General features: G+C 40.1%; 1 protein-coding gene across 3 annotated transcripts in view; it reads right to left on the minus strand.

Annotated features, from left to right (window-relative positions):
- evi5b (ecotropic viral integration site 5b) overlaps nt 1-20,278 on the minus strand; it is a 45,357-nt gene that overhangs the window by 20,995 nt on the left and 4,084 nt on the right. Inside the window, exons 2-13 of one of the 3 annotated variants that reach the window (XM_085348796.1) lie at nt 16,430-16,662; nt 8,240-8,429; nt 4,697-4,921; nt 4,454-4,528; nt 4,239-4,364; nt 4,010-4,153; nt 3,182-3,271; nt 2,899-2,996; nt 2,363-2,423; nt 2,214-2,267; nt 1,232-1,264; nt 697-849 (exon numbers count right to left, since the gene is read on the minus strand). In XM_085348796.1, coding sequence (XP_085204922.1) covers nt 697-849; nt 1,232-1,264; nt 2,214-2,267; nt 2,363-2,423; nt 2,899-2,996; nt 3,182-3,271; nt 4,010-4,153; nt 4,239-4,364; nt 4,454-4,528; nt 4,697-4,921; nt 8,240-8,429; nt 16,430-16,581 — 1,401 coding nt within the window. In that variant the 5' untranslated portion in view covers nt 16,582-16,662. Of the gene's footprint in view, nt 1-696; nt 850-1,231; nt 1,265-2,213; nt 2,268-2,362; nt 2,424-2,898; nt 2,997-3,181; nt 3,272-4,009; nt 4,154-4,238; nt 4,365-4,453; nt 4,529-4,696; nt 4,922-8,239; nt 8,430-10,046; nt 10,179-16,429; nt 16,663-20,278 lie in introns of those variants that run through there. The other 2 variants (XM_085348797.1, XM_085348798.1) reach the window with 2 other exon arrangements.

The following is a 20,278-nucleotide window of genomic DNA, read 5'->3' on the forward strand; positions in this document are numbered from 1 at the left end:
ACAGCAAACATAGCTGTGTGCACTCACCTCAAACTAAATTCAATCTCCAGTAATGTCCACAATACTTACACTGATCCAAGTACTCTCAATTCCTCTTTACATTCATTTCAGCTGACATCAACCATTTTTCCTTTCACTTCCACATAAATAATTCATGAACAATCTTTGTGTAGCAAGATAGCAAATTATGTAAAACACAGTAAAGCCTGCACATTATCATGTGGAATCCAACCATTAATAATTAAGGAGATGTGTTGTGCAAGGTGAGGATTCAATGAACAGTGGGCCATGTGTGAAATCTACCAGCCTGAGATACAACCTGCTTACAAATTCATGAAAGCATTTCTGAGAATGCAGAAGAACATAAATTGAACTTTGTAGAAATCTGTGTCTCAAAATGAATCCATGCATGCCAAAACAGATCATTACCTAAAATGAGAAAAGTCCTGCTCTGCCATTGCAGATGCCCCACCATGTATCCAAAATCAGTTGTTTGCAATGTTTACAGGCCCAAAAGTAATTTGTAGCACACCTAATAATAATAATAAAATAGTCATCCTGAGGTTGTACGTACTGCACATCACACACAGACCTGGGCAATACCCCAGTCTCAGTGTCACAGCTCCAGTCACACTCAGGTCAGCCAGATGAGCCAGTGCAACCTGCCTGCCTCAGACTGTCTGTGGCTCTTCTTACCCCTTGTGGCTGCTGCTGCTGCTGGAGCTGCTTGATGGTTTTCTTGGCCTGCTCCAGCTGAGCACCGGCCTCCTCGCTCTGCTGTTTGACTGTAGCCAGCTCCCGTTTGACCAGGTAGTTTTCCTCTGCCTCTTGAGCTCGAGTCACTTGTCCCTTTGGACATAACCAACCGATGAGGGGTGGAGTGAGCACGACAGGAAGTGAAACGAAAGGACGGAATGGGTGGGCAAATCAGAGAAGATGAAGGATTGGATTTCCTAAGGACATGCTTGTTTTTAACTCTAAGCAGCGGGTGATTTAGTTTTAATTCCTTAGATGTATTTAGCATCTTTTGTGATTCTCTTACTTTGTCTAACATGCCACCATGTGGTTTTCCATGCAGTTATTTAATGATGTAATCAGCTGTGATAATCTGGATTAGCACTGTCACTGCCCTTTACTAATCATAAGCATGCATTGCTAAAGAGAGACAAAAAGATGGAAGAAGGAAAGTCCAGCATAAGTTCTAAGGGTAAAAAGAAAATGAGGAGTATACCTGGATCAATCTATCTGCCAAGGAAGCGCTTTCCTACAAAACAGAAATATCAACAAGAGACAGCAGAGAGAGAGAGAATCCAGAGGACAGTTTAAAGCACACAAAAGAACAACTGATTCTTTAAAAGAAGACGTGCAATGTTCATTTTCCCTCCAAAAATATTTGGTTTACGCAATGAGGTATAAAAGGAACATTGCAAAGCAGGTGTGGTGAAAAAGGTGCAAAAATAAGCTGGTGACAGAGTGAAGAATTGGGCGGTGCAGATAACAAAGAGGTTTCAGACAGGAAAAAGCACAGGGCAGCCCGAGAGTGAAGTTTGCTATAATAGCAGCATGACGACAGTGTTAAAGAGCGGTGTTTTACTTAACAGAGGCGCTGGGGCTCTGTGGTTTATCCAAGCTTTTAGCGGTTTCAGTTAGTGGAGAGTTAAAAGATCCTGAGAGTTACGTGACGAGGAGCAGCAGCCTCGAGTTTGGTTTAAACTAACGGACTCGTTTCCGCCCTGCAGGCAAACACAGCGTAGCAGACACCCTTAATATCCTCAACAGACCTCATGCATGGTGCCTTTACCAGGCAGTAGAAGTGCCCATTCAGAGAGACTCAGTGTTGTGCACAATGACACAAACAGTGCACCCTGACATGCAGTGCTTTGTATGGACGTCAAGTATCAAGCAGCTCCGTTCACATTTCAAACAGGCTTCTCTGCTTCTGTTAGTGGGGTCAGCTGGGTTTTTAAATTCTCCACATGACCTAAAGCCCAAATCCATCAATGTTTCTGACTTTATCTACAATCAGAACATTCACCATGCCAGTCCATGATGGCGTACCAGCAACTTTCAACTAACACAGCTCAGTTAGTGAAAGACAAGACTCCGTCATTAGGAAATACACATGATATATGGACATAAACAGCAGAATGGGTTAATGTAAAGTTGATGAGGAGAGCGCAGTGTCTGACTGTGACAAACACTGATTCACTCACTTTCTCTAGTGTGTCTATCCTCTGCTTCAGAAGCCTGTTCTCTGTCCGCAACCTCTGAAAAAGACAGAATTGCAAAAAGACATGAGAAAAAAAAATACTACAAATTGTTTACATGGGATGCTCTGGGACTTTAAAGTATGTCCACACACCTTTATCTCCACCTGTTCCTCCATCTCTTTTGTTTTGATTGTAGTGTACTCTTTTTCTAACCTAAAAAAAAAAAGCACAGAGCATCTGTTAAAACAAATCAAGCACAGAATGATTAGAATGAAGTCGGCTGAATTGATTTCCATGTATCAATTTGGGATACAATCACCTTTCCTTTTGTCTTCTATATTTTATTGCTTCTAAAAAAGATATACGTTTCTTTAAAGAGACACCATTACAAATGGAAACTCTGGAATTTCCCTGGCCCCTATACTGAACAGGTACACAGAACGTTTAAATGTGTTGCTTCCTCCACTTGGAACGGGTATCAACCAAGTTTTGAATTTGCAGCATTCAAATATTAGCAGTCAATTTGCTCCAGTGCTGACTGAAAAATCTTGTCTAAAGTTATGCAACAGTTTAAAAACAAAAAAACAAAAAGGGGGTTCAGCTGTAAAAGAGGAACAATGAAAAAACAATCACAGCAAAAAAAAAAAATCTCTGAAAAAGGAAGTTATGAAATGCCTGCTGCGCTTACTTTTTCATCTTCTTGGCGTTGTATTTAACTTGATAAGCAGCCTGGATGACCTTATCTGGTCCACTGTCCAACTGGTGTGGGATGACCTTCTGAAAGTGCTGAAGCACATAAAGAAAGCGGGGGCAAGTGTCACACCAGAATGCATGTTTTAGTCACAAGCTTCTCTGACCTCAAAGGACCGCACTAAACATCAGCATGCCCACAAACTGGGACGAGATGAGAGGTTGCACATAAACAGAGGGTGATGGAGGCTTCTCCCCTGGAAGTGCTGCTGGTGATTCACCTGTAACATTCCCTCCATGTCGAGCTGAATGAGTTCCGCCTGGTTCATCTGCAAGATGGCGAGCCCCACGCGGAAAACAATCTCCAGGCCCTGAAAAAACCCCACCAGTAATGAGCATGAAATAATACTCAGTGCGCTGTCAAATTTATTGGACAGTGGACTGAGAAGAAACAGCCCGAGTGATTGTGATTTAGAGAAAAAGAAAAAGGCCACACTGCTAAAGGTGACTGTAACTGTAGTGCTTAATTTTGTCCAACAGGTGGCACTAATGGATAACTTTTATTTGATAGCTGATTTTACCTAACTGTTCTTAAAGCTGTAGAATAAGTGTACTGGCCTGAAATCATCTCTAAACAAATACTCTTAAAAATTTAAGCACAGACTCTGTTTTTCTGAGGTGGGGCTATTAGTTCACAGTGACTTACAATAACAGCAGCTTAAGATATAACCCCCAAACCCTTTTCAGATTAGACACTGATATAATGATGGCTCATTTCCAAGTGGACCTATTGCACTCATTTCCAGCTCAACGTTTTTATTCACAGGCTTTACTAGAGTAGCCTTGCATGAGTCACAGTTCAAAATCAATCCTGGGCCTTGGTGCACCCCCTCAGTTCATACACTGGCAGAAACCAGCAGTTTTAGTTCCTCTTTTAGATCGCAAAAACTACAAGCAAACAGAAGTTTAAAGAAAAAAGAAGACAGAAGAAGCCAGTGTTGTAAGAATGTGAACACAGGTGTAAATTTCAAGCTCAGTAAAGAGAATGACAGAAAGATTCATACAAGTTTACAGAGCTTATCGTTCAGCCACAGTTTGCTTTAACTGACCTCACACATGAAGATGTCAAAGATCCTCGTAGCAACGGGCAAAGGGAAGGAGGTGAGGAAGATGGTGAGGAACCAAGAAGAGGCATACATGGAGGTATGAAAGCTCTGAGCTTGGAAATGTATATGAAGCTCTGGGAGTTGCTCCTGTGAAAAAAATAACAATCAGACTCACTATTGTTGAAGCTTACATGTTGGCAAAGCGTTACTCCCCAAGCTATGAGGTGTCTACCTGGATCATGTACTCAAACTGATACATGCAGAGTCCCAGCTCAGCCATGCTGGGTTTGAAGAGTTCTCGTAATCTGTAGTCCTGCATCAACTTCACAAACACGCAGAATGCTTCCTCTTCGGGCATCTAGAAAAATATTATGATAGTGATCAAATTACTAGCTGGAAGTTTGTGTTACAGTGTGTGAGAGTATGTGTGGAGAATACAATCATTACCTGCATGAGCAGCAGACCCACAATGAACGCACTTCCCTGACAATAGCCGACCTCACGGTCCACCAGAGAATATGCCTAAGGTAATAGAGATTATCGTTACAGGAGTCTCACTGAAGATCAGATTTCTCTCTTTTTCTTTATTAAACCACCTTAAAACCAAATACCAGTTCTTGTTACTGGAACACAAGACTTATCTCTTTATCTGCATGCAAACAGGTTTCTTAGACACCGCAGAAGACACACCTTCATGACATTGAAGAGCACTTCCTGACCCAAGCTGTCTTTCTCCTTGAAGAACTCGTGTTCGGGATAAGTGCGAGCGATGTCTCTGCGTATGAGCTTTTCGCAGGGTGACGTCATCTTTAATAATTCTGAGTACTGATCCTTGATGGGCATATTCTGGGCATTACACAACAGCTGCCACACTATAGCTCGAAAATGATGAGGAATCCCTTTCCTAACAAGATCCTGTAGAGAAAAAAAAGAGCAGATATTTTCTTGATGTTCTTAAAGTTTTCTGCAGGGTGTAGGCAACAACTTTTTAAAATGAAACAGTTTTGTTCTTTGTTCAGGTTTTATGATAGTGTCAGATTTAATATCCAGTCACACAAACGTGGCAGTGAATGCACATCGAATAACCATTCACCAGAAAATCATATCATTTAGAAGTTTAATTCCTTATTCCAAGAAACGTCGATCAATACCAGCAGGAGAACCCGCAATCATGTTTAGCCTTGTTCTCATCCTCTCATGCAGGACTTGCACTACCTTGTTTGGCCCAGGTAAGTGTATGGATACTAGTTAAACAGGTAAAATAGTACCAACTTATAGCACCTTGTTTTTCCAATCGTTTTTCAACTTCTTTATGATCTGCATGGGTCAGGGATAGCTCAGTAGGTAGAGTGACAGCCCCATGATTGGAAGGTTGGGGGTTCGATTCACCTGAACAGCTACCCTGAGACACCCCTGAGCAAGGTACCGTCCCTACACACTGCTCCCCGAGCGCCCAGTGGCTGCCCACTGCTTCACTGAGTGAATGTTTTAAATGCAGAGAGGAATTTCCCCACGAGGATCAATAAAGTATACATTTAAATTATGTTTTTTGTGTGTGTCAAAAATCTTTTCATGGGAACCGCAGTCTAATAACGCAAATGTATCCGTTGCAGGTTAAAATAATTAAAATCTTTAGTGCACAGGTCTGTCAGAGAGTCAACTCAGGCTCATCAGGCCAATGAGTTTCTAATTCATTAGTGGAAATCCAGCATTCGCGTACACAGGCATACACGTGGTAGTGTAAATCACTGTGGATGTCTCTTAAACAGTGTAGTCATGCAGCTAGAGCATGTAGCTGATGTTAATAAATAACTTTTTTTTCTAAAAAGTCTGCACTTCTTCACTTTTTGTAATGTGAAAAAAAGCTTTTCATATTACATCTGCCAGAGTATAAGTGAAAAAAATACTAAGAGCTCCGCAACTCTATTCATTCATTTGAAACACCTTTATACTGCTGCACTGTATTAGCAGTGCAGAAAAATGATGACTTATTTCCACTCAACTTGGAGGAATCCTTATCAGTACTGGTTTCCCCTTCAGTGGACGTGTCGAACCACAAATGGATCGCAAAAGGTTGTTTTTTTTTCCCCACACTGAACAGTTTATCATAAAAACATCTCCCCAGAGAGGCAGTGGACTAGCTTCATGAGTTTAATGGTAGGGGAAACCATGACAATGTAAAATGAATCCATGGGAACCTAAACGCACATTTGGGATTCTTTTTTCAGCTCTGAATGTGAACAACAGAAAGAAAAACACCAAACCCTTCCGTGGAGAAAAACAGAGACCTGCATCTTAAACAGGATTAAACCATGGGTATGCCTCAAAGCCTAATATTTCTTTTTCCACTTCAGCACACTGTGCATCTTTTTTAATAATACAGTTTCCACTGCCAAACATAATCTTGTCAGTGATACATTCTGTAGAGTGATTTATTTCCATATACTACTGCTGATACAATTTGATTAAGCAATTTCCTGTGCTGACAGGGAACAGTCATTTTACCTGCTATGCGGCCACGTGAGTGAGTGTGTGGTTGTGTATGTCTGTCTGTGTGCGGTGTCTGCGTGCATCTGGTCAGTCCAGGGTGCATCTGGAGCAGAGGTCCACCCACACATGCTTTCAGCAGGGGACCCCTCTCCCCTCTTAGAGGTTAGATAAGACAAACCAAGCTTTGTTCTAGACTGAAACAATGCACCACAGTCTCAAACCTTGACTGTTGAACGAAAGCTGCCTTATGAGTCACAAGAACTATTCAAGAGCAGAGGGTCTTAGAAGATTACATATGAAATATAAAGTATTAGAAAGACGAACAAATCAGGGATTTTGCTGACAAGTGCAGAAAAAATTTACGTTTCTTCCTTCGTGCAACAGAAACTGTGTTTCTTGTAAGCAGAGCGGAAGAAAACAGCAATTTTGCGGAGGCCTCAGCAACTGTCATTAATATCCTAGGCTAGTTGCACCCATGCGATGATGACTACTTCTGTTAAATTACATAATAACACTGTGTATGTTCACAGCTCCTTCCCAGCACTTCCCCATTTAAACATCCAGCAACAAGAACAACAGAAACTCCGTCCCTACAGAAGACATTAGTCTTTTGCATGATTATTTTAATTAACAGAAACTTTACAGTAAAATATTTCTCTGTGTCAGTCATCTAAGTAACAAAAAGAAATGGGCTTGAAGTCTCTATGGTTATAACAAACGTCTGACCATAAATGCTGAGCACCTAGCTGTTCTGGCACAGCTACTGGTTGTCAGTTTTCCTAAATGACCCAAAGAAGGCTTCAGTTTGAGTAGAATTCAACAAAACTTCCATTAACAACACTCAGTGCATAAAGATAAAAAGCACCAACTGTAGATCCCCAGTAACTTTCAAACTGTTGCAGCTGCACTGAGTCGTTTAACATCCGGACACACCAGGCTTTCTGCTGAATCACCACTATCCCAGACTTGTGGCTACAATCAGGTGGTCCAACACACACCTGGCACGGTTTTACACAACAAACAACAATCACTGTGTATGTCCACAGTCTTTGTGCAGTTTAAATCAGACTGCCACTGCCACTGTCTGGGCACAGGATTATTACGGGGCTTAACAGAGTAACTGTAGAAACAAGCAAGCTAAAATTAGCGTCAAATATCTACGTCTGAAATAACAAGTTCAAGGGCAACCCCACAGGGTCACTGAGGACAGAGATAGCCTTTAAATTATCACTGGACCAAGTAAACAGTCACGTGAACTGGGCCTTTGTAACATTTGAGCCAGGGAAATTCAAATGGCAGCAAAAAATTATAAACACAATTATAATAACAATAAAACAAATAAGCCATGATTTGAAATATGTTAAGTTAAACAATCTTAATGCAGAAACAGCAGCATCATTGGACCCTTTTTTGCAACCTAGAATAACTGTCATGGAGTTTTACTGTTTTTAAGTGTAAGTGTGAAGAGGTTTATACAGGTTTGAGACTAGGAGGAGACGCAAATCCCATTTGGTGTTTTGCGAGGAATGGCATCAAATTCTGCTAAATCAAATATGCACAGCTATCTGTTTTGCTGACCCCGTGTGAGTAAAGGAGCAGCTGAGAGAAGGCTCTTTACCTCGTCTTCGAGGCGTCAAATGTCTATTTGTAAGCTAGTAAAACAGCCCAGGCTGAATAAGCTCTTAAGCAGGTCTGCACATGATCAACCGTCACCTCACAGGTAGTCATGTGCACGAGTCTCACCTTAAGCTGCTTCTCTTTCTTCTTGCGCACATCCTCCCATTCATTGACAATTCGCCCCCACAAGATCCATGAGTCCTCCTCCAGGTGGGAGAGGTTGGATGAGGCGGAGGAACTGGACACCAGGGATGAGCCACTGTTTCGCCTGGAGCCATTCATGGAGCGCAGCGACTTGCTGTCTGTCTCCAGTAGCCTTTAGAGAAGGTGAGAGGCGATATATACTGTGAACATTTAAGAAACTGTGCAGAGACGCAACTACATTATACCGTGACTTTGTCAATGTCTGTCCATCAGACATCCCATTTACCAGGCAAAGTACAATTTCACATCTTCAGGGAAACCCAGACCATAGTGAGATCATTTTGCAAAACACTTTGCAAATGCAAAACACAGTTTGAATGAAAGCTGTGTGGATATATATAGAACTTTCAACATGACAGGTGCATGAGATATTATATGAAAGCTAAAAACAAAACTAAAAAAAGAAGAAAGAGAAAGGACTGTAAAACTATAGCAAATGGAAATATTTACTTAGCTAGTTTAAATCTTATGCATTCTTTTGAGGACTATTATTTACACTAGTGTATCTAAACAGCTACTGTTTTGACACATAATAACCGTCTGCCCTTTATTCAGATCTGGGTCAAAGGCCAGTGGAGTGAGTAGAGATGCATAGACTTTCTTCTTTCTAGGGATGCACCAAGGTATTGAAAGCCTGTCTTCTTCTGGCTGGACGTGTCCCAAACACTCGAGCTAGGGGGAAATCCTATGCAGCTGGATCTTTTTGATGTGGACAAGCAGTGGCTCTACTTTGAGCCCCTCAACCTCTTTCTAAGAATGGACACTCTTTGGAAGAAGCTACTTCTGCCACTTCTATCCTCAGTCTAACTCTTCTAGTCCCTACCCACAGCTTGTGGCCACATAAGAGAATCAGGTAAATGCTGTGACCTAACATTTATATTTATATATGAGCCAAATCTCACAGGTTAATACTGAATCAGACTGAAAGCTGACCAAAAAAAAGGGTTTAAAACACTTCTGTTGAGTGAGAGAGAGAGATGACATTTATTTAAAATCTAATGGCTGCAACTGTAAGTGGTTGAAAATAAGCTGTAAAGGTCAGTAAAATATTTTCTGACTCATTTTGTTAATATCATTCATTTCTTTCATATGTGCTCAGCATGTCAAGTAGCACAAAAAGCCCGTATGTCACATTTATCACACACTTCATCAGTCTTATCAGTCTTTCACTCACAAAGTGACCTGATCAAAGATTAGAATGTGGGGGAAAAACGCGGTGACTCCCAACCTGCGTGGCACCGAAGAGCTTATGTCACACAAACAAAGGTTCAGACACCTGATCTCGGAAAAAGGACGGGGCCTCTCCAGTGGAGCCTGTGATGTCACCGAGTGTGCTATCCGAATGGCTAGGGTTACAGCCAAATTTGGGCCCCGACAGAACAGCCTGCAAGAGGGCCTCTCTTTACTTGTATTCAGCTTTGACACCGAGCTAAAGAGAGCGCTAAAGTTTCACAGGAACTACCCGTTTTTCAAGCAATTCAGTCAAATGATCGAAAACAGTGACTCAGAAAAATTACAATACGTGTTAAACATGAGCCTAAACATACTTACAGCTCTGCTAGTAACTCACTAACAGCCAAATACAAAACCAAAGCCTTCTGAATATAACAAACTTGTAGCTAATATTTTAGTGACAAAAACACATTCCAGATAAAGTGACAAGTGGGGAAAAAAGTGCGTCATGCCCACAATTTTCAAGAAAATAAGTAATGAAATACTGCAAACTTACCAAGATAAACTCATGATGTACTCTACATGTCTCAGTTTTCTAAGAATTCAGGAATTCTGGCAAGTCTCATTAACAAATTGAAGGCAACAGTGCAGGATTTCCTCGACTGTGTGACACCACTGAACCAACGCTTCGGACTTTTATCTGCTCTGAAGAGTACAAAGGGCTCCCCAAACACACATGCACCTGATAAACAACCACAGGCCGCGTCACAGAATCTGTAACTAAGTCCTCCTGCCTGCCATTGCACCTAAGTGACAAAATGAAAAGATTTGTGTATTAAGGTTGCGTTAGGATTTTGCGGCAAAATAAAGACACTAAACGGGCGTCGTGAAGTCAAGGAAGGGTCAAAGGTTAGACGAACTTGAGCTCTGTGATACAAAAAATTTTATTCGATAGATATGGATGTGGTTTGAGCTTTATAAAGGACATTATGAAGAACATGTCTCTGATTATTTTTGATCTTGCCTAATCAAATGCCACTTGGCATTATGGGGCAGGAGCTGTGGTAGGCGTTACCGATGAGTCAACGACCGCTGCGTTCAACAGAGCTTTGCTGTGACACAGTCTGAGTGGCACACTTGGTTTCTATGCTGACACAGAGTGTACTATCCATGGGAGAGATCTACAGCAGGGAAAGAATTCACAAAGCTGGCTTTAGAGAATAGTTGCGTCATCCTCTAACAGTACTTTTATGTGACGTGAACAATGAGAACCTCGGGGACTGCACACTATAGTCTTCTCTCACTGATCCAATATTTAAATAAACCCATCCACAGCCAGACATGCTCTGTTGTGGCTTTGAGAGTCCTTATCAAATTCTGGATCTTGTTGCAAGAACCGTTTATCTGATCGAATCTAAATGAGGAACCAGCACAGGAAAAAAACACTCCCAAAGAGGCCATAGTCTTCATTTTAATGTTTAATGGACATTGCTTCAGCCATGTGAGCTGTTTACTGTTTACCTAGCAGTACAGTGTGCACAAATATGGGTACAATATGCGAGTCAACCTGAGGGAAAATTTCCATTCGGAGTCTACATGCAGGGAACCTTCACCCCGGAAATATATTCCACACCCTGAAACAACAAAACGGTCAACAACAAACTAAGAAACCTTCGAGATGATCTGAATATAATTTTTGTGAGTTGTTTGGTGGGTTCAATCGAAGCTTTACCCAGTGAGCTGAGTCAAAATCAAGTACACGAATTAAAGCTTGCACTGTGAGTAGGGCTGCCACGATTTGTCGACTAGTCACGATTACGTCGACTATCAAAATCGTCGACGACTGATTTAATAGTCGACGTGAAGCTTTGTAAGATCGCAAAAGACGCAGGAATAATAGCAGGATTTAAGAGTGTAATAACGGACTGAAACAGAAGATGGCAGCACAGCATGTACAAGGATGCCAGCTGCCGTTAAACCCCGAAGAAGAAGAAGCAGCTGTGTCCCAGAATTCATAGCGCGGCCCAGCTTAGTTTCCAACAATGGCGGTAGCTAGTTAGTTTTAATATTACTCTTATTATTCTTTCTGGGTCACAAAATAAACGTTTAACATATTTTCAGGCGAGAATGTAGCTGTGTAAACCTCAAATATCGGCTCAGTTTATCAGGACACCACATATTTTCAAAAGCGCTCCGACGTTTTCGGAGACGTCTGTTACCCACTAGCTCGATAGCTAGCCGGGGGCTAGGTCACTAGCGCCGTGAGAACACCGGACTCCCGGCAAATTGTTTTCAAACCCACCGCCGTCTTTCGCGACTCAGGTTAAATATATATGAGTCACTTAGATAAATTAAAAATGTTGTTGTTTGGCTTTTTTTTTTTTTTTGTATTTTATTTGTTCCTGAGTAAATCGGTTTGGCTGAGATTAAAGTTATAGTTTTTACACAGCTGAATAAACGTCAAGCAGACAGCTGATTATCAGAAGTGTGAGATGCTGGAGAATATACTCCGGTGTCCTGTTATATTTTAGATAGCAAGGAGTTTATTAAACTTTACCGAAACAATCTGCAAATTTCATTAAAATTGAATAAACTATCATCTTGTCTTTATTTTTAGTTAGCACCTTAAAAGCTTAAAGCTGTAAGCTAATGATAGTTATATAAGAGCAGATGCTGCTGGTGCAATAAGCTGTAGTTTTACGTCCAGTGATGGTTGCTGCATTTTATTTTTGAAGGACTTTTTGTTTATTTTGGATGATGATGATGATCTGATTAGTCGACTAATCGCATAAATAATCGGTGACTAGTCGACTATCAAAATAATCGTTTGTGGCAGCCCTAACTGTGAGGCTTGCACATTTCCATATAAAATGATGATGTAGAGAGAAAGAAGCAACAGACGGTCTCTTACTTTCTTCACTTCACTCTCTTTAGAACACATGGTGCCTGCACCATGAGAGCAAGCTGTTCTTTGCAAAGCAGTACGATACTATTCAAAGTAGACTGGAGCCTTTCCCAGGGGGAGGGGCAGGGCACGATCTGAATGGTTAAATATTTGATAACATTTAAGTTGAATATTTAGGCCCTAACAAACGTATCAGACCCAATCTTCTGATAATGTAGCTTCAGAGGAACAGTGTTTCGGCTTCTGGTGCAGCCAGCTGATATCCTGAAAAGACTTCTGGTAATGTTTACAGTTCTGACTATAAATAATAATAGGAACAATAACAATAACCTAATTATCTTATATGGATAAGGGAAGGTTTCAATGCATTCCTCGTTTGTCCTCCCCATGTGCCTTTAACCTCCCACCTTCAACTACCCCAAATTCCAAGAGTAAAAATGAAAATAGAAAGCTTGCCTATTCCTAAAGAATCTTTATACTCATATTCAGATATCTATCAGATATATTATATCAAAAGCAACACACCATCTTGCATTTATTGGAGAAGAAGGCATTATTAAAGCACCTAAATGTTAACAGACTAGAACCTGACTAACTACTGAGTGTTAACTTTTATTCCATCAATACTTTACGCTCTTTCATCTAAAGGTGGCTAGTTTGCAATCTGAACATCACTAATGTGTTTCTGCATGTGTAGCAAAAGATACATTTGTAGGATCTGCAAAATGATTCAGTGACGGTAATAAGAGAGGTGTGCACAACTGCCCAAATACAACATAATAAGACAAAGGTTTTGTGGATTTGAGATTTTCAATAAGGTTTAAATAATTAATATTCAACCACTCCACTATATGATTAAATTAGGTTGTGACTTATCTTAGATAGTATTTGCACCAATAAGAATTAGAGATGGACCGATCCGATATTACGTATCGGTCCGATACTGACCTAAATTACTGGATCGGATATCGGAGAAAAATAAAAAATGTAATCCGATCCATTAAATATCACGAAAGCACCTCACAAAACTTGCAACACCCCGTAACTCACCTCAGAACGTTAGCACGTTGGAGCAGTATGCATCACGTGATAGAGCGGCTGTGGCATGCGGGACCTGTGGGTGGTCTGGATAGCATGTGGAGCTTCGCTAGCAACCCGGCATTTCATCTCCGATAAAGTTATCCCGAGAGAAGTAAAGCAAGTGTGTAAGTCCATCTCTGAATGTTTGTAAAGCATTCCTGCGTTAAGCTTAACAAACGACTGCCTCTTCTTGCTGCTACTTCAATCATGAAACTGCTTAACGATCAGCTGATCGGCTTTTCTGTCGCGAGTCCGTGACTCTAGTTTGCTTTTGGCCCACTTTGCACCAGAAAGAGGAAACCAGCGGCTGAACAACAGCAGCACGTTTAAGCTTGATCAGCTATTGTTAGAATGTATTTAATATTACTTTCTACTCCAGGATCTTTTTCTACGTAGCTGACGCTGGTAACTGTGCAGGGGCGGATCTAGCAAAGTTTAGCCAGGGGGGCCGATAGGGCATGAACAGGGAAAAGGGGGCACAAAGACATACTTTTCTTTCTTATTCTCATTTAAAATGTCTAGCTTTTAATAAATAATTATCTGACACCCAAAGTTTTAATTTGATGTAAAATGAATAGAAGTCAATTACTGTATATAGTAACTATTAAGTCTAATATATATACCCTAGTAAGCTATAGTACTTTTTCCTTTGGGAAGGTACCATCTGTGCAGTCTGCAATTTTGTTGAAGAAAGATGTTGAATCTATTTAATATTTCTTGAAAAATAATTGATTTCTGTGCTTTTTTTTTTTTCACACTGCATCAAATTAAGGTTGATTACGTCGATTAAGCATCATGAGGTGGAGCGTGAGGGGTGGTTCCCTATTTTTTATTTATTTATTTTTATTGTTGCTGGGAGTTGGAACTCTATTAGTTAGGTTGCTTAATATATATGCTAAGTACTCTTTAAAATACCAGAATAGGGAGGATGGTGTAGGTTTAAGTTTATTAGATTGATCAGTATTGCTGAACTATGAAATATTTTTTTTTGCATACAGGTATAACAGAATAGCTTTAGTGTAGTTGTTGTTTTAAACTTGAGTATGAACTTATACAAAATGCAGCAAGATATTTAAAAAAACAGTTTTGTTGATTAAAAAACACTATATCGGATTCATATCGGTATCGGCAGATATCCAAATTTATGATATCGGTATCGGACATAAAAAAGTGGTATCGTGCCATCTCTAATAAGAATAAAGAATTTTTTCACTTGCAATTTTGAGTATATTATTGTAAACACCAGCAGAACAAAACCAGACCAGAAACAACTGTACTTCCTGAGGAAGTTCAACTTGTTTGGGGTGTACAGGAAGCTGATGCCCTACAACATTTGCACATTTCAGTGTGCCTGCTGCTGACAAGAACAAACTGCATAGAATAATGAGTTCCTTTTCACATCATCCATCATAACCTGCTTCCCATTTTTAGGCAGGAGGATGAATATTCCCTCAATGCAATTGTCACAGTCTGAGTTTAGTCCATTAGCACTTACATTTAGAACATCATGAGCTAGACTGGGTCACACTGAGGTTCTATTCCATCAACTAGAGCTCTGAAGTGTGGACCAAAAAGCTCATATTCATGTATTTTCAGACTGAATAGTGGCATACAATACTGGTATTTTCTACTTAGCTCAATACATGATCAGATGGTACTGAAAGCCATGTGTGATTTATCACACTATTAAAATAAACTGTGACCAGAACACACAAAAAAATAATTTCATAGGTCATATTAAGCCGCAAGTTTCTCAGTCACGAGCTACTGGAAAATCCCTGAAGCTTAGTAAGACTTTCTGGTATATCTATTTAAGATAAATAAAATAACAATACTCAATAAATGTGATTCCAGTCAATGTTTCACTGTCTCCATGCGGCTGTACCATAAATACATGATGACACGCACAACTAAATCCAGACAGTGTATGCTGACTCTGCCGTACTTTTTGCTTGTGTTGTTTCAACAAATCAACAAACCATCGTTCACAGGTGCAAACTGGGCTTGCACATGGCCCGTTCTGGGTTAGAATGGGCATTTAACCGTACAGCTATAAATTAATGTCATTAAAAAGCTCCAAATGATAATACTGAAGTAGTGGACATGAACCATGACAGACAAACAGGCCCATGTTCACCTATGATACCCATGCTTAAGTGGTAAGCCTCACAGCCTGCCAGTTTAAAAAAAAAAAAAGTCATTGCAACGCCGGTGATTTTCTTTTTGGCTCTGGCTAAAATAGCTTTGGGAAGGCTCCAATGAGGTTCTTGCCAGGTTTGCTTGCAGAGCACAGAAAGAAAGTGTATGGGCAAGCACTACAAAGAGTAAAAGAAGCAAAATATAAATGCTGGCACAGCTTTACACAAGGTAACCTTTCTCAAAACGCCATAAAATTAAATTCAGCATACTGTAAAGTGTATTATCAGACCCCTTTTAAATTTTAAATCACTTTGTGACTTTTGTTCTTGAACAGCCCTATATGAAGTAATTTTATCTATTTACCCTATGCCTAATTTTAATACATATCAATATACTTATAATATACTCTCCAGCCCTACTATCAACTTTCTAAAATCTTACTTCATAGTTAATACTACTATTAGCAAAGTTTACCTTAAATGGTCAGTGAGTATTGCTCACATGTCACATGCCATCATAATCTTGGTAAATGGTAAATAGAATGGTTATAGAATAGAATCTTGACAAAGGATTGTGCTTCATGACTAGCAAACAGAGGTTATAGTCTACATTGTCCAGAGGAAATTAACTTTGTGTCTCTGTAAGGTCTCAATGTCCAAAAACCAGTTCTTCCAACTATCTCCAAACCAGTCAGACTGTATTCTCCACCCCTCTATAACTACATCACAAACTGTCTCAAAGAATGGTTCAATACAGTCCATCCTGTGCCACGCAACCTGAAATCAAACATGAGTCAGTTCGCACGAGAAGCTTACCTGTTCTGCTCCTCGAGCTTGGCAAGTAGCTCCACATCATCAGGACTGAGCTGGGCCGGCGAGGATGGGGAGAGGCCAGGCGAGGACAAAGAGGTGGAGGAGGAGGTAGCAGTGGTCTGCAAGGATGTGGGCGTGGCCACCTGGCTAGCCATCTGACTGACCGTGTGGGACACCGAGTTCTTCACCCATGAGAGAGTAGAACTCAGCTTACCAGCAACCTTGTCTGTCGCCACCTGCAGAAGATGAGAAGCATGAGCCCAAGCCTTCTGAAATCTCTCAGTTTCATCAAAATACAGTATTAAACACTTTCACTAACCACATCCTAGTCTGAACTACACCACTTAACATCACTTCCAGTCACTTACATGAAGCCTACATTTACAAAGAATTAAATATTTATCAAAACATCTTCCTCCTGATAGAATATCAATACATCCCAGCAGCCTTTAGTGCTACATTATCAGCTTTGTTGGAAGCAGCGCCAGGAGTCAGTGTCAGCTGGATCGATACACCTGCTTAGTTTACAAAGTCAGCATTGGCAAACAAATCTGTCTCTTTCTGATACCACAATCAATACTTTAAATGACTTGCTCGTATTCCAGTAAAGGCGCGTTGACCAAGGACGGGATTAAAATAATTCTGTCACAATTCTGGAGGTTCTTAAAATGATGTTCTGTGGATTTTATTTACTTTATAGGAGAAACATTATGCTTTTACTTGCATATTTGCAATATGTGCGTTACAATGGTTGATGTTCATATTAAAAAAGGTCCAAGTTTTAGATAATGAGGTCAGTACACGTGCAAGTAATCTGTACGAGACAAATGTTCAGTTACAGACAGTTTAGCTGTGAACACAGAAGCTCCAGTTTGTGGGGGATAGCCAAACACCATTTATCCATTTAAAGTGGAGGTAACCTTCAAAGGACAGGAGCTAAAACTGAGGAGCTGCTTCAAGTCAGCGCATGAAAAGATTAATGATTATTTTGAAGTATAAATCAAGAAACCAGTTGGAGAATAAAAATATATATGGTGTAGGAAATAAGAACAATAAATCCCTTTAAAATAAAGATACTGCTTTCTTTATCTGTAAACATTACTAATGCACAAGTACCGTCCATTCTTTTTGGTCATAACTGACATTTCAGGTTTACCGAGGACGGGATTTTTGTGCACTACATGCCACACCACTATAATCGGTGACAATACTGTCTCTGTTTCACTGGACACTACTGACTGCAGCATGAAGAATGGCTCAAAGCAACACTTGGAAACTGATAATCTATTATCATAAAGAGAGACTATACTGGATAAAAATAAGAAAAGAAGAACAACCATCAAATAACAGCATAAAATGAATGCAGGACATCTTAAATCCACTCCTACCTGCTACTCCAAACAATCCAAGCTACAGCTGCTTTCCATGAGGAAATCCAGCATGCCTTCATTAAAAAGGACAGCTTAAATATTTCAAATCCAACGCAAAAAGTATTCCACTCTTAAGAACCTTTGATCGACTCAACGACACACGGTCCTTTAGTCATATGATGATCAAACTCAGAAGGGGTCAAAGTGCTCCAAACGACCGGCTTCCTTCAAGTGAAACAAGATTAGAGGAGGAAGCATATCACTGTGCTCAGCAGAAAGAAATTCACCTCACACCTGAGAAACACTTTTTAACTTCACCTTCACCCCGACAGGAAGTCTGGATACTGAGACCTGACAGGAAACCAATCATTTCAAAAACTACCCTGAAAAAGATGACTAATTTCTCTGTATCTAGTATCACATCATAGGAGGAGGGACAATTTGTGGTAAGTGTGGTGATAGGAATGAACTATGGTGCACACTGAAAGTGTCTTAGCTAAGCTTTTTTTCCTCCTGCCAAGAGAAACAGCCAGACTTCGTGACAATATAAGAAACCGTCCTTTAATATAGTATCTTCACTATGAAATGATTTGATGTTATTGAGCTTTGGATACCACTGACGTGAAATGCAAATCTGAAGTAACAGATCTAAAAAGGAAACAGAACAGGGTTTTTTTTTTCAGTCTCATTTCACCACAAACTTAATGTATATGACATCGAGCAGTCATCTCACAAACAGGAGCAAAACTGCAATGCAAAGATTACAAAAAACAAAAACAACTCACTATCTGAGAGACTAACTACAGCAATGACTACCAGTAACACTTTCACTTTGAAACCATTAATCAATCATTATTATAAACTCAATCACCCAAAAAACAAACAAAGACCACGAACAATATGCAGAGAAAACACATTAAAACTCAATCCATCACATATACAATGCAAAATTAAGGACACAACAGCCTGTACGTGTTACACTATCGGGCTATTGGCTCAAACTGCTCTAACACAACTGTGTCAGCTTAGAAATGCAATGCCCTCTCTGCAGCGCATCCTATGGCACTGTCTGAAATCTTATTATTTTGTTTGTTAATTTTCCCTCTTTGGGCAACAATGCATGCTGGCTCCCTAAAACTGCACAAACCCTTGCTCCTTCAGTATCATCTGTGTAGGTCCTCAGTCATCCAGGTCATGGTAGCCTAAGGAGCTTGAAAAGACGGCGACTGGACTTTGCTGGTTCACTCAGCTGTTTACGCATAGTTTAGCATCTCTACTCTGAATGACTAAAAAAAAAAAATATATGATTTATCCCACTGAATATGAAACATCTAGAAAAACAAAGATGCTTTACTTTGTCATAAAAGACATAGCATCTAATATAAACAGGGGCCTGTGCCAAGTCTATTCTGGAACAGAGAGAAACAGGAAGTTGATACACCAACTTTACTATTTTCATAACACCACCCAGCTGCTGACCTGTCACCGTGGGGGACACATTTACTGACCTTCATCGGCGATATGACGACAGAGCTAAACAAACAAATCCTCATTCTGCAGCTCTACAGTGTCTCTGCATTAAGTCAACATGGATGGAGAACAAAAAGACATCCGAACACACAGAGGGTAACATTAACCTTGCAGAAAAACAAGACAAAAGCAGCAAAGGTCTGTGCAATGAGCGCACTCCCACAAACACATGAAGGGTTATTTAAAAAGAGGAGCAGAGAACAAGGCAGGTAAAATATTAACCATTTACTATAACTAAACCATGAGTGCATCAACGAATTCATTTCCATTTGATTTGTGAAATCCTACTAAAAATGACGGTTTGCATGACCATAAAGACCACTGGCCTTTACATCTACCACTAAGCTTTTTCCAGTCAGTCCAGCACTCACAGGACAACTTTCAACAGCTGTTGAGACCTGCATAGAATGAGTTACTAAAACCAGCACTAACTGATGTGAGCAGTGCAAGGTCTCTGTCAGATTTTACTCAGCCCATTTCAGCAATCAATCAAACAAACAATCAGCAAAATGAAGCTTAGAGTCCAATCAATTCATTCATTCAATTACAAAACAAAGCATTGGCAGTACTGCTCCTTGATCGGAAAATCATGATAAATATTTGAATTACAGCCACGTGAATCAAATTTAAAAAAAAAAAACTACCATAAAGATAGACATTATTAAAAGAACATCTTAACAAATTTATTCTTTGTGAAAACTTAAACTGTCAGGGAATCATTAACTGATCCTGAGAAATGGACCTCTCTAGGTTTTATCGTGCATGGAGGTCTCTTTTAACTCAAAGCTTTGTGCATCACTGAAATAGAATACACTAAATGTGTAAAGTGAACATCTAGCCTTTTCAAAACTGATGTAAAACCTGGCTGATGTCACACAATCGTCAGCCATTTACATTGGGTAAAACCCATGTTATTTCCTGACATGCACTGGAGGATTCCTATAACCCAGCT

The sequence above is a fragment of the Diplotaxodon limnothrissa genome, linkage group LG23 (assembly GCF_057381915.1).
Source record: "Diplotaxodon limnothrissa isolate DT_005_m linkage group LG23, D_limnothrissa_male_GT1.1, whole genome shotgun sequence".
Taxonomy (NCBI): Eukaryota; Metazoa; Chordata; class Actinopteri; order Cichliformes; family Cichlidae; genus Diplotaxodon; species Diplotaxodon limnothrissa.